Source organism: Phyllostomus hastatus, unplaced genomic scaffold (assembly GCF_019186645.2).
Source record: "Phyllostomus hastatus isolate PE091 unplaced genomic scaffold, TTU_PhHast_1.1 phas_contig_402, whole genome shotgun sequence".
Taxonomy (NCBI): Eukaryota; Metazoa; Chordata; class Mammalia; order Chiroptera; family Phyllostomidae; genus Phyllostomus; species Phyllostomus hastatus.
Window position 1 is genome coordinate 2,085,722 of NW_025333873.1, and position 12,660 is coordinate 2,098,381.

Consider the following 12,660-nt stretch of genomic DNA (forward strand, 5'->3'; position numbering starts at 1 on the left):
CAACTCAAATGAATGAAATATTTTTACATTATTCAGCCATAAAGGCAATGAAATACTGACATATGCTCCAATATGAGCAAACTTTAAAAACATTAAACGAAGTCAATCATAAAAGGCCACATATTATATGATTTCACTTACATCAAATGTCGAGAATAGGCAAAATCCAGACAGAAAACTGACTTAGTGGCTGCCTAGTGTGGGGAGGAGGGAAGCGCAGTGAAGCAGAGAGAGCTGGCCGATGGGAACAGAGTTGTATGTCAGGGTGGTAGTTGAGAAAACATTCTAAAGATGACTGTGCTGATAGTTGTACAACTCTGAATACACTAAAAATCACTGAATTATACAATTCAAATAGGTGAACTGTATGTTATATGAATTATATCTAAATAAAGCTTACTTAAAAAGGGGGACTTTAATGTGGTTTCATCAAAACATTTAATTTTTCAAATGCATTCTTTTATTAACCTTCGAAAGGGCATATAAGAGGAAAATTTCCTATTTGCTTAGTCTGTTGGTCTAAGTACATTTTAATAGTACGTGATCCATAAGAAAGGAAAGGGAGCTGTATACGAAGTGATCACAGCAATCTCACAAATTCAGACATTAGGTTGAGACAAAGTGAAAAATGGATTTGAAAACGAAACAAGAACACTCATAGCTCAAGATTTTCACAAAGCTATTAGTGGGCTAAAAATATAAATACAATCATATTCTGCCACAGAAGTGTATATAGTGCTAATATTCTACAACTCATGTTGTAATATTCAAGCTTAACTTTGTAGCCAAGTCAAAGAAAAAAACTTTAAGAAAACTTTTCTATCATACAGCAAGTAGCTTTTAACTATTTCTTAAGACATTTTTAATGACAAGGAGAAATGTTCATGATGTAATACTTGGAAAATTAACCCATAAAGCTATAAAAATATTCTAATAGTATAAAGTATGTGAACAAAAATACATCAAAATTTTAAAAAGACTTGTCTCTGCATTGTGGAACTAGAGGAGGACTTGCATTCCCATTTATACTTTTCTGTTTCACAAATTTTCTACAAGAATACTTTTATAATCAGGAAAAAAAGCAAATCCCAGAACAGTTTTACACATATATGATATATACACAATATATGACATATATAATCAGGTATCTAATATACGTAACAGACACATGTTAATTATTATTAACTAGTACAGCCCAGTTTTTAAACATTTGGATCAAGTCTGTGCTGAGAACAGACCTAGTACTATCTTAGCTGGTGGACAGTAGCCTTCCAATACTTAACCTCTTCCCAAAACACCAGATTCTGCTCATCCCATTTCACCTCCTCCAAAATAAACTCAACATCTATAGTCTGAATAAAGTCCCCCAGGTGACTGTGCTATACTTTCACTGCCACCCTAAATCTTTTTGGAACTACGGATATCAAAGGCTTCTCAGTATCTGCATAAGAACTAGCTGCAATTTAAATGATCAGTCAAAAGCACTGCAATAAGCTGCAAGAATATGGTAGCAGGGTCACTATTGGGAGTACAGTGGCTTATACTTCTAAGCAAAATTTAACCCAAGAAAATATAACTGAAGAAATATGCACCATCCAAACAATAACTCAGTACATTATTTTGCACTGAATAAAATTTAAAAATTGTTCTAGGCACTTTGTAAATATGGCATCAATGATACATCCACCCAGAAAGAAAAATACAAAGCAAAACTCAAAATATAGTTCCTAAAAGTTTTATAGTTGACTTGCAATTTAATATAATAAAAAGAAAAAAGAATCAAGAATATTATGGAACTCTAATCAACATTTTAAAATGAGATCAAGCCCTGCTGATTCTCCACCCCCTACCCATGTAGAAAAATTGTACCCAATTTAACTTGTATGTTAATATAATTAAAACAAACAAACAAACAGTAGCTATTCTGCTGGGCAGCATTTACAAAATACCATCACTTAAAATTTGAGTTAAATTTAACTAGAAAGTGACTTCACTGGAAAACAAAGAGTACAAAATTTTTTATTCAAACACTTAAAAATAATTACTGATCATAAAATACAAGTCTGTTTTGGGTGTCATTAAATGGGTCTAGGTTTTGGAAGGGGATAGGAGAGGAGGGGCCTAGAGAATTTAAGAACCTCGGGAGGCACTGTCAAACTAAACATACATTCTCATAAGAAGTAATGAAACTCTTTACTGATAGGTGTGTTGAACGTAAGAAAAGAGAGGAGGCTAAAAAAGCCCCCAAATCACTTATACTGGGAGCTCCTTGAGTGAACAGCCTGTGTCTTGTTTTTGGATTCCCGGGGATTGGCACAATGCAGGTCCATAAACGTTCGCTAAATGTTCGCTAATTTAAAAGGGGAAAAATGTCTCGACTAGAACTCTCACAAATAAAAGGAAAAATAATCGGCTAAAACCAGAACCAAACATTTCATTTGAATTCACAAAAACAAATGGAAATACTCACTTCTTCTATTTTTCACTCCATATCTTTTTCCCCACTAGTAAAGATTCTTAAGTATCTACAATCATAAAAAGGTGCATTTGACTTAAAAGGCTCCAGATCAAACACTTTAAAACACATATGCCTACTGTACTTTGTGCCTATAAAATAAATACATACATGGAAAACCAAAGCGAAGAAATTTGAAATACAAACGTCAGATTTCAAAAATATTTAAATTCATAAGCCAAATTTAAAAAGTATAAAAACCGTTGTGGCCCTAATCTTCCCCCAAAGTTAACAAGATATCAAATTTTTAGAATAGCTATATTTCTCTCTTACAACAATACACTTACCAACTACAATTTCTCTCAAAGCGAACGTCTCCAACACTCAGCAAGATTTTCACATCTGCCTAAGTCCACCAAGTCTTAAGCGGCGAGCACTAACTGCAGGCACCAGGGGGCCTCCCAGGAGTAACTTCGTAGTCAAGAAAAAGGTAAATAAGAGTTCCTGGTAAAACTTCGCTTCTTACTCGGCCTTAGATGGCTGGAAGGCTTTCACATCTGGAGCGAATATACTGTACTTTGTTACACAACGCGTACACAGAGCTGAGGAGGTACCGACAACCGCTTAGGAAAGAGAAACTAGCGCCCCCCCTCCCCCGCCGCCCAAACCACCTCTGATGCTTTTCCAAATAAGTACATATTGCTTTGCTGTATCTATTACCTTCAGGGAATTTGAAAACAACTAAGCGTTGCCACATATGAAATTTCCTACGGTTTCTGGGAGAAAGGACTCAATTTTTTTTTAAGGCTTAATTTTTTCCCGACACATCCACAAAGCAGTGATGACGCAAATTTTAGAGTACAGCGATTCCCTGGGAGAAGCCCGCGATTAACTCGGAACAATATCCTGGCCGCCCCGTGTCTTCACTTTCCCTCCATACCTCACCCCGAAGTAAAACTGCTCAATAAAAACGGAACGGTCCGCAAACTTCAAAAACTGTGAAGACTTGTAAATACCTTTTAAAACACAAGTGGCCGTACAATAGACCTTCCCTAAGTTTGTACAGATACTGAACCCTGTTCAAACCTGTTAAATCCTCAAACCCGAAAGCTAATACCTTCCAGCAAACGTGTCTACATATTCCATTTTTCTTGAGTGCATTTTCAACCCGATCAGACACTTTTTACTATTTTTTTTAACCAAAAAAAGAAATGGAAGGTACTCGAATCCCGTGGTAACCCTCTCCTGGAATAGAGTTGGTCATACAGCATCACATAAAACAGCAGAACAGAGCAGATCAGACCATCGTCTACAGGTTTTTCTACAAAAATCACTGCCGGAACTAGAATCGGAGGCAGCCAAGGGCAATGCACAAAGAGGAGGGGAGAAGAAATACACCTTCCACGGACACACAATGCGGAGGAGCACGCATCCTGGCACCCTCCTTGGGAACGGTCACCAAGCACCCCTGGACTCCTCGTACTCCGAGGCTCGCGCGTCGCCGTGCCGGTCCCCGAAGGTCCGCGGGGACACTACCCAACGGGCCTGGCCCCGCAGCCTGCGTCGACAGCCCCTCTAGCCTCGCCTCATCCCCGGCCGTGTTCCCGGAGGCCGCTCCCCCCCCACCCCGGTCAACCAGCCTCTTCGCCCCTCCTCGGCCGCCGCCTCGGGGCGGGAAAGCCGGTCCCTCCGGTTTCCGCAGCAGAGGGGGACTGGGGACTCAGCGAGGCGCCCCCTCCCTGCGGCCGGCCGAGCCCCGCACTCACCCTCCAGCAGTCGGGTGATGAGACTGTCCACGTTCAGCTCCCCGTCCGCCATCTTGTCGGCACCAGACGCTCCTTCCCGGCAGCCGGAACAAGGGCTTCTCGGCGGCGGAGGCTGCGGCGACCGCTCGGCGTTCCCTCACCTGCAAGTCACGCGGCGTTTCGCCCCGGTTCCAGCTCCCCCTTTTCCCGGGCCCTCCCCCCACCCCCTCCCCACCAAGTAGTGGAGCGCACGCACTCGGAGGCACACACAGTAAATAAATAAATAAGCAAGCAAGCGGAGCCCCCACGAACAGGCCCGCGTCAGACCCGGCCGCCACCTCGTCCTCCTCCTCGGCACCGCCCAACTCCGCAAAGCTCACCAGCGCCGCCGACCGCCCCACCCGCAGAGCCACTCACTCCACACCGCGCAGCCCCGCCACCGCGCCACGCAGCCCCGCGCAGGCGCACGGCGCTCTCCTTCGTGGACACCTTTCACCGCCCCTGCCTCCGCGCAATCGCACTGGACCTGGTTCTCCCGCCTGCACCGCGGCCACCGGCGCCACTGCCTTCGCGCGGTTGCGTCGCCACCCCGGCCGCTTCCACCGCGCCGAATCGCCGTGGAGGCTCCCGGGGTTGGCTGCGCGTAGGTAGCGCCGGCCTTCCCGCTTCCTAGCTGCTAGGCCCTGGTGCTCCGCAGATGTAGTCGCTGTGCCCTTCCCGCCTCGCTTTTCTTTTCTTGGCTTCTTTCCCGGGCTTTGCAAGCAGTCCTTCATGTTTCCGTTAATCGGGAAACGCGGACTGCATTACACATGTTTGAAGTAGCAGCGATAGAGGCAGTTCCAGTATAAGGTTCGAGTAGGTGGGCAGCAGAAAGAAGCCTCACTTGGCCGATGCTGACACTGAGGAGGCTCTTGGCCTGAGTGTGAGCAGTGGCCTGTGGGCAGAGTGGAGGTCAGCAGCTAAGGCAGGCCGCAGCTTGGAAGCACAGACAGGAGAAGGCTGCCAATGGTTTAGGAGACATTGGTTGGACCAGGCACCGTGGAGGGCAGCAGCTCTGTGGCACCCAAGCCTGGAGACTAGCAGTTTGGAGCGGGGAACTCAGGTAGTAGTTTTGATTACATGAAGGAAACTGCCTCCCATTCTTTTTGGACATGTGTACATGATCCCTTAGAAAAGGGGTCAGGCCAAGTAAGGTCCCTGCTCCCCGTTAGACTAGAATTGTTAATCCGACAAACTGAAGGGCAAACTATTAGCTGGGACTCCCAACCCAGTGGGGTTTAAGAGAGTGTGTGCTGGGGCCAGCTTACACGGGCTCATGAGAGCCAACTGCTAAACTTTCAGGAATTTTGCAAACCAGTTGTTAAACAGAGCTATTATTTAAAAATTAAATTATATAGACTTACATGTAAATTATACAGTATTAAGAACAAAGCTAATGATTACTCAAAATTTATCACATCCTATTTATGTTGCTACATTTTATTATTATGTATGGTCCAGAGGTTGTTTACATCTGCTGTATCTGTGTGATGGAAACACCACATAATGATACCTGCTGTGTATCTTTTTTCAACTCCAAGTTTAGTGACATCATATTGAACATGGTGGGGGATTTTACAACAAGGAAATCAGTGAATGCTACAAGTCTGTTGCTTTTTCCATAGGAGAGCTGGTTGTTAAATATTTACCAGCACACCACTGGGTTTAGGGAGACTTGGGTCATGTATGTCAAATCCTTGGTTAATTCCAGAAATGTCTGTGGAGGAAAATTGCACTTCCTGATTGAAGGGGCTTCGGGAATCATGATTTGGGGTCTTAATAAAATCATGATCTTATTTGTACTTACTAACAGGAAATGCCTGGGACGGATCAGTGCCCTTCAGATAAAGGCAGAGCAGTGCTCAGAGGATCCCAACCCTCACTGTACAGAAACAACCCTATGGGGTGTCCTCAGAGAAGGCACTCTGAAACACAGTGAATAGCAGCCTCATTTCTTTTAGTAAACATGGCTCAGACTTTCATAGGGATATTATCGGCCAATATAGTGTGAAAGTGAGTAGGTTTAGATAGCAAAATGTGGACGTTGTGATAGTGATACACAGCTCTTTGCTGCCCTGACTAATCCAAGATAGCTTATAGATGAATGAATGGATATTTATCAGGCTGTCTTGATTCCTGTTAATATGGATCCTATGGAATATGATTCCTGTTAATCAAGTCTTTAGTAAGTCTTAAGTGGCAGTAAGTTCTAAATTTTACTAGATATACCTTGAGGGCAGCCATTCTGTATATCAAATGTCTTCGGCTTTTGTAGCCAGCTCAATTCAAGGATGTTGAGAAACCAGACAAGGACACATGCATCAGTAGGAGGCCCCTCTCCATACAGAGCCAGGCCTAGGAGGTACACCTGGGCGGGGCCAAGATTTTTCCTTAAGACTTAGCTTTGGTTTCATTTCAATACACGTATTAGAGAATAATTAAACACCAAAGTTACCAGCTAAGTCATAAGGCATTTTCTCAGTTATTTTAGTCCAAAAAAGTCATAAAGCCAGGTATCACCAAAAGCCTCTTCCGCTACCCTTGGCCAATAAACAGCACCCTCCCCTGCACCTCCAGCCCCATCTCCCAACACACACACACAAACTCTCAGTGGAGCCTTGTCTCTGAAGCTAACTCTCTGTCCTTCAAGATAAAATGTTCGCAAAATAAGTGCCTAGTAATTGAAGGAGTGAACTCTAAGACAATTAAGGTTGGATGGGCAGCCACTACAAAGCAGGACTATTTAATTTTTTAAGAGTTGGTGGGTGGCCCTTCTTTCCCTTGTAATTAGATTACAGCACCAGCTGTCTTATGTAAAACTGTGTCATCTACATATACGAGATTGTTTCTCTTTCATGCTCCCCTGCTCTACTCAAACAGGATACCAGGAAGTAACTAAATGTGTGCATCAGTGAAGAAAAGTGTACAGGATATTAAAATTTGTTTCAAATAAAACTACTTAAGTAATTTATTCATAATGGTGTTTGCTCTTCTCATGAGGCATATACAAATTATGTGCGAGGCACCTTTTCAATTGGAGGTTTACTTCTGAATGGTTTCATAAGTCTGTTTCAATTGGTTTTGGTAAATAAAGCATTATTAAGTTTTCTAATGTAGTTATAAAATGATCAGCTCTCACCTAAGATGACATTAAAATTAATGGCATGTATCTTCTAAACTAAACCCAAGTGGGTCTGAGATGTGAAAAATACTTACTGGAATGACATCCCGCACTGACAGGTCCTTCTACATGGGAAACACTGGCTAAATAGAATATTTATGGCTTATTATGCAAGTCTTGATTTAAACCAAATTCAGTCTATTATAAACAAATTCTTAATTGAAGTGCCCTAATGGTACTTGTTATTTAAGGAAATCTCACAGTGAATAGACCTTGAAAGCAAAGTGAATAATGAACTAATTAAGTATTTATGACACATTTAATATGTTTGATTCTGTGCTGAAGAAGACGTGATCTTCCCAACTTTTAAGTGGCTTCATGATTATGTGAAGAAATGAGCACAGAACGATTTTGATAGTGGGGAAAGTACTGGTTTGGAGGTAGGAGACCAAACTGTAGACGAATCTGTCTTCCCGAACCTTGGCTCCATTACCTACAAAATTACTCCGTTAATAAATCATCTCCAAAGTTCCTTCCAGCTCTAAGAAGTCTTGGATTCTGGAACACACAAATTAAACCCAAAATGTAATGTAATATTGTACATGCTGTCCCCAACTTAGGAACTGGATCAACTCCAAAAGGTCAATTGTTTGGAACACAGGATGTATTTTCCCACAGAGATTGTGGTACAAATGGTGGTTAAATTCCCAGGTCAGCCTACAAAATCAATTTAATTCTTAATGTAACTGTAGAAGAGTGTCCATGGTAATATGGACTCTAACCACCAATTACAACAGAGTTTTATGGGAAAAAGCCATTGAGGGTTCTAATTTGGCATGGCAGAAAATATCTATCGTGTTTTCCACCACCCTGAGCAATAGGCATGAATAGAATTCTAGTTCTAATTCACAGGCAGCCCTTGGCCCTAAATGTGAAACAAAGGCTGGGCGGGCAGCTTGGAGAGTGAGGGAGGCTCTGATACCCCTGATCCAACAAGGAGGGGTGTGCTGAGGACGGTTCGTGGACGGTTGGGGTTCTGGTTGCCAGAAAGGAATTGTTTCCAAACCAAAAGATAGGGAAGGTAAGGGCAAAAGGGAAAAAAGAGAGTGAGCATATGTGCTGGGAACTTTTTTCAAAAAAACGACAATTACTGTTAATCTCATTCATTCTGCAGTTGAGGACATTGAGATCCAGCAAGGTTAAATTGCATTGGCTTAATAGCAAAACTAGTACTTGAACCTGGAACTTACGAGTCTTAGCCCAGGCATCTATTCATATCTGTCTCTTTCTCTCTCTGATTTTTACTTGAAAGCTATCACACTGTGTAAGAACCTACTTTTTTCACCTCCTTCCTGTGCAGGAATCCTTTAGAACCCTGCACCCTCACTGCCTAGCCTCATCCTACTTTTTATCCTATAGTCTTCCAGGACAGCCTGGCCCACCATCAGCACAACAGTTTCCTGTTTGGCTCCAAAAGCAACTTTCTAGTTGCTAAAAAGATTGTGCGGGCCCCTTGTATTCCAGTCTAGGTTTGAACAAACCACCCAGAAAATGAAAGGAAATACCAACTTTACTAACATTGGGGCACTTCTAGTAGTGGTGCTTCTGGTACAGCCTAAACTGGCTGGGAAGCCTAGTGTTTCCATGGCCGAGAGATGAGTGTTACCCCCTTGTCAGAACGAAGGCTTCTGGCCGGAGTTTCCTAAGTGTACCATGTACTGGGAACTTACTGGGAACTTCTACTGATGTCACATTTAACCCCCTGAAAATCCCGTGGCGTAAGGATTTTTCCCTTCATAGATAAGGGAATGAAGGCTCAGAGGCTTCCACTTGCCTCTGGTCACCAGGTCAGTCTGATTCCGGCTTCAGCCCTGGCTGGAACAGTAGGCAGTGTGCCTTAGCAGGTGGGGCTAGTTGGGGGACCAGCTCTGGCACACCATCGTGAGAGGAAGTGAGAAGTGAGTGGATGGGTGGGTTTGGTCAGTGGCTGCCATCCGCTATGATGGCAGGAATGGTTAACTCACAGCAGTTAACTCGAAGGGGTGGGTATTTCTCAGTGGGGCAGGGTCCTTAGGAATGAGAGGGAAGGAGGAGTCATTCTTGGTTACACCCAGGGGAAGGTGGACAGTGATACATTAGTGCAACAATTTTCAACCTTTTTCAACTCATGGCACACATAAACTAAATTACCAATTACTATATTCTGTGGCACACCAAAAAATATATTATTTGCCCATCGGACAAAAAAAAAACATACAATCTTGATTCATTCATGCTAGATGGCTGTTGTTGGGTTGCCTGTTGTCAATTTTTTTTTAATTCAACAATCTAAGGGAAAAGAGGTCAGTGCCCCTGACTAAATAGTCAGGTACTGCATGTTCAAAAAATTCTTGGGGCACACCAGTGTGCTGTGGCACACCAGTTGAAAATCACTACATTAATGTCATTTTATACTTGATCTTAGCCAAAAGGCCGAGAAGCGATCATTAATGTCATTTTAATTTGTGTTTTTAATGAGCCTCTTCAATTTTTCAGATGGTGATTTACTACATTTGTAATCAAATGTGCAAACTTTTGGTTCATTTTCCTTGATTACTTAGGGACTATAATTGAATCTTAACCATACGTATTTGAATCTATACATTTGTATCCATTTATATCAATATATTTTAGAATGAAAGATCTTGTTTATGTTTAGCACATGTCTCTTCCTTCATTCTGTGTTTTTACTTAAATACATATTTTATGTTCTGATGTTTATTTGTATGTATCTACTTTATCCATTCAGTAAAATAGTAGCATGGTAGAGCTCGGAGGAACTGTAGTGTTCTAGTCTTTATCATTTTTAGATAAGGACTCTGAGGGTCTAAATGAGGCATCTGACTTACTTAATGCCAAGTTGTCATTTTTAGTAGCTAAAGAAAAATTTCTCCTGTAGCTGGGGTGAACAGAATGTTTTCTGGCTTTTAAAAATATCTCAGATATCCCTTATACAATGGGATTCGCTTAAGCCATGAGACATGTAAATGCAATGTCTAAACTACTCAGAGCATGAGAAGAAACATTTGTTTAACACCTTCTGCTGACTGCGTATTGGGGGTGTATGTGTGTTTGTGTCTGATGAATGTTTGAGAATGGTGAGATAGAAAGCAAAAGAGATAAACAGATACAAAAAGTTAAGCATGAAAGACAGATTGATAAATTGAACTTTATTAAAATTAAGAAGTTTTGTGAAGGGACAAGTCACAGACTGAGAGAATATGTAAGAGTACATGGGGTCTGTCCAGGAGGTATCCAGCCATGTAATATGAAACATAGAGATATTATTGAAGAAGATACAAGATACAGGAAACATTGTACACAGGACAATGATGCTTCAGTCCCCTTCAAAGTAGGCACCTTGGGACCTCACACAGTTCTTCTAATCGCCATCAGCTGCCCTGTCATATTTTCTTAAATCTCATTGCAGTCTGAAATCTCTTTCCTTTCAAAGGTGAGTTTAGTTTTGGGAAGAGGCAGAAGTTGCAGGATGCCAAATCTGGGTGTAGTGTGGTGAGTCACCTGGGTGATTTGATGTTTCACAAAAATACTCTGCACAATACAGGTTCACGAATGGGTGAATTGTTGTGATGAAGGTGCCAATCACCAGCTGCCCATAGCTGTGGCCTTCTGAATCATATGAATAGTTTCTGTAAAGGAATGTTCAAGCTTAGTGCAAAATTTGATGCAGATTTGTTTTTCTACTCGCTCAGTCACTTTGTATGTGACAGCCACACAGTACACCCGCTCACTCAATGGTGTCTACCGCCCCCACTGACTAGTACAGTGAAGCCATCATTGTTCACACATGCACATTCCAGTCCACTCTCCTTGGCTGCTGGGTTACATCGATGTCACACAAACCATTCTTGTTATATTGACAATGGCTGTGCTTTTTCTGGACAGACCTTATATATCTAACAAGAACTGGAATCCTATAAACCAATAAGAAAAAAGCAAACAACCCAATTGAAAAATGGGCAAAAATTTGAAAAAGCATTTTACAAAAAAAAAATGCCCAATGTCCAATATGTGTTTGAAAAAGTGTTCAACATCATTAGTCACCAGGGAAATGCAAATGAAAACCACAATGAGATACCAACTCACACTCTACAGAATGGCTAAAAGTGAAAAGAATGAAAATATCAAGTGTTGGAGAGGATATATAACAGGGTTGAGAAAAAGTAAGTTAATACTTGTACATACATGAAACACAGAGTTTGTTCTTATATTATTATGTGTTAATTATTGTATTATCTTCCATACAAACAACTGTAAACCTACTTCTGCCCCACCGTGTAATGACACTTTTACGCATTGCTGATGGGAATGTATAGTGATGCAACCAGTTTGGAAAACTCACATCCCTGAAAGCCAGCTCCAAGCCTCCCCTATGACTTGGCAATTCCGCTCCTACTTGTATACCCAGAGGAATGGGTGTGTATGACCACTAAATGACAGACAACATGTTTATGGCAGGTTTTCTTTTAATAACCAAAATTTGGAAACAAGCTAAATGTCCCTCAACAGAGGAATTGATGAATTGTAGTATATTTACATGGCAGAATTTTACACAGCAAAAACAAACAAACAAACAAAAAGCCAATTTACTGCTACATGTAACACATGGGTGAATGTCACAGACATTATGAGTGAAAAAAGGAAGACATAAAAAGCATATATCATATGATTCCCCTTATGTGAAATTCAAAAGTGGATAAAACTAATCAAAAGTGATCAAAATCAAAATAGAATTTACCTCTGGGGTGTAGGGATGTTGACTGGGAAGGAGCGAGTAAGAACTTTCTGTAGTGCTAGAGTGTTCTTCATGTTGACCAAGGTTTTGGTTAATTAAATAAGTATACATTATACCTGTATAACATATTAAAATAATTTAAGATAAGTATGCTTTTACTATATATATTATACATCAATAAGGAGTATTATAGGAAGTTTTCATTTTCTTTTTGCTATGTGTTTTAGTTCTCTCACCTTTTGCTCAGCTATATTTTTCAAAAAGAGTAAAATGAAGACATGTTTCATTGTAACAAAAAAAATAGAAGTTATTATTTTTCAAAGCTAGAGCTGAATCTTAGCTACCTATCCAGCCGAGACCTGGACCCAGCTAAATAAATAATAGCTCAGAGCCTTGCCACTGATGATGGCCTGGGAGCTGGGCTCCATTTGGCAGACACCAGCAGGTGAGTGAAGTGGGTGGAGCCAGGCGGCCTGGTAGGCGTGGCTCTCAGTAGGCTGTGTAA

General features: G+C 41.5%; 1 protein-coding gene across 5 annotated transcripts in view; it reads right to left on the reverse strand.

Moving 5' to 3' along the window:
• The window catches only part of PPP1CB (protein phosphatase 1 catalytic subunit beta), a 38,944-nt gene extending 34,199 nt beyond the window's left edge, over positions 1 to 4,745 (reverse strand). Inside the window, exons 1-2 of one of the 5 annotated variants that reach the window (XM_045844466.1) lie at positions 4,727 to 4,745; positions 4,222 to 4,361 (exon numbers count right to left, since the gene is read on the reverse strand). In XM_045844466.1, the coding sequence (XP_045700422.1) occupies positions 4,222 to 4,273 (52 nt within the window). In that variant the 5' untranslated portion in view covers positions 4,274 to 4,361; positions 4,727 to 4,745. The other 4 variants (XM_045844463.1, XM_045844462.1, XM_045844465.1 and 1 more) reach the window with 4 other exon arrangements.
• Positions 4,746 to 12,660: the final 7,915 nt, after the last annotated feature.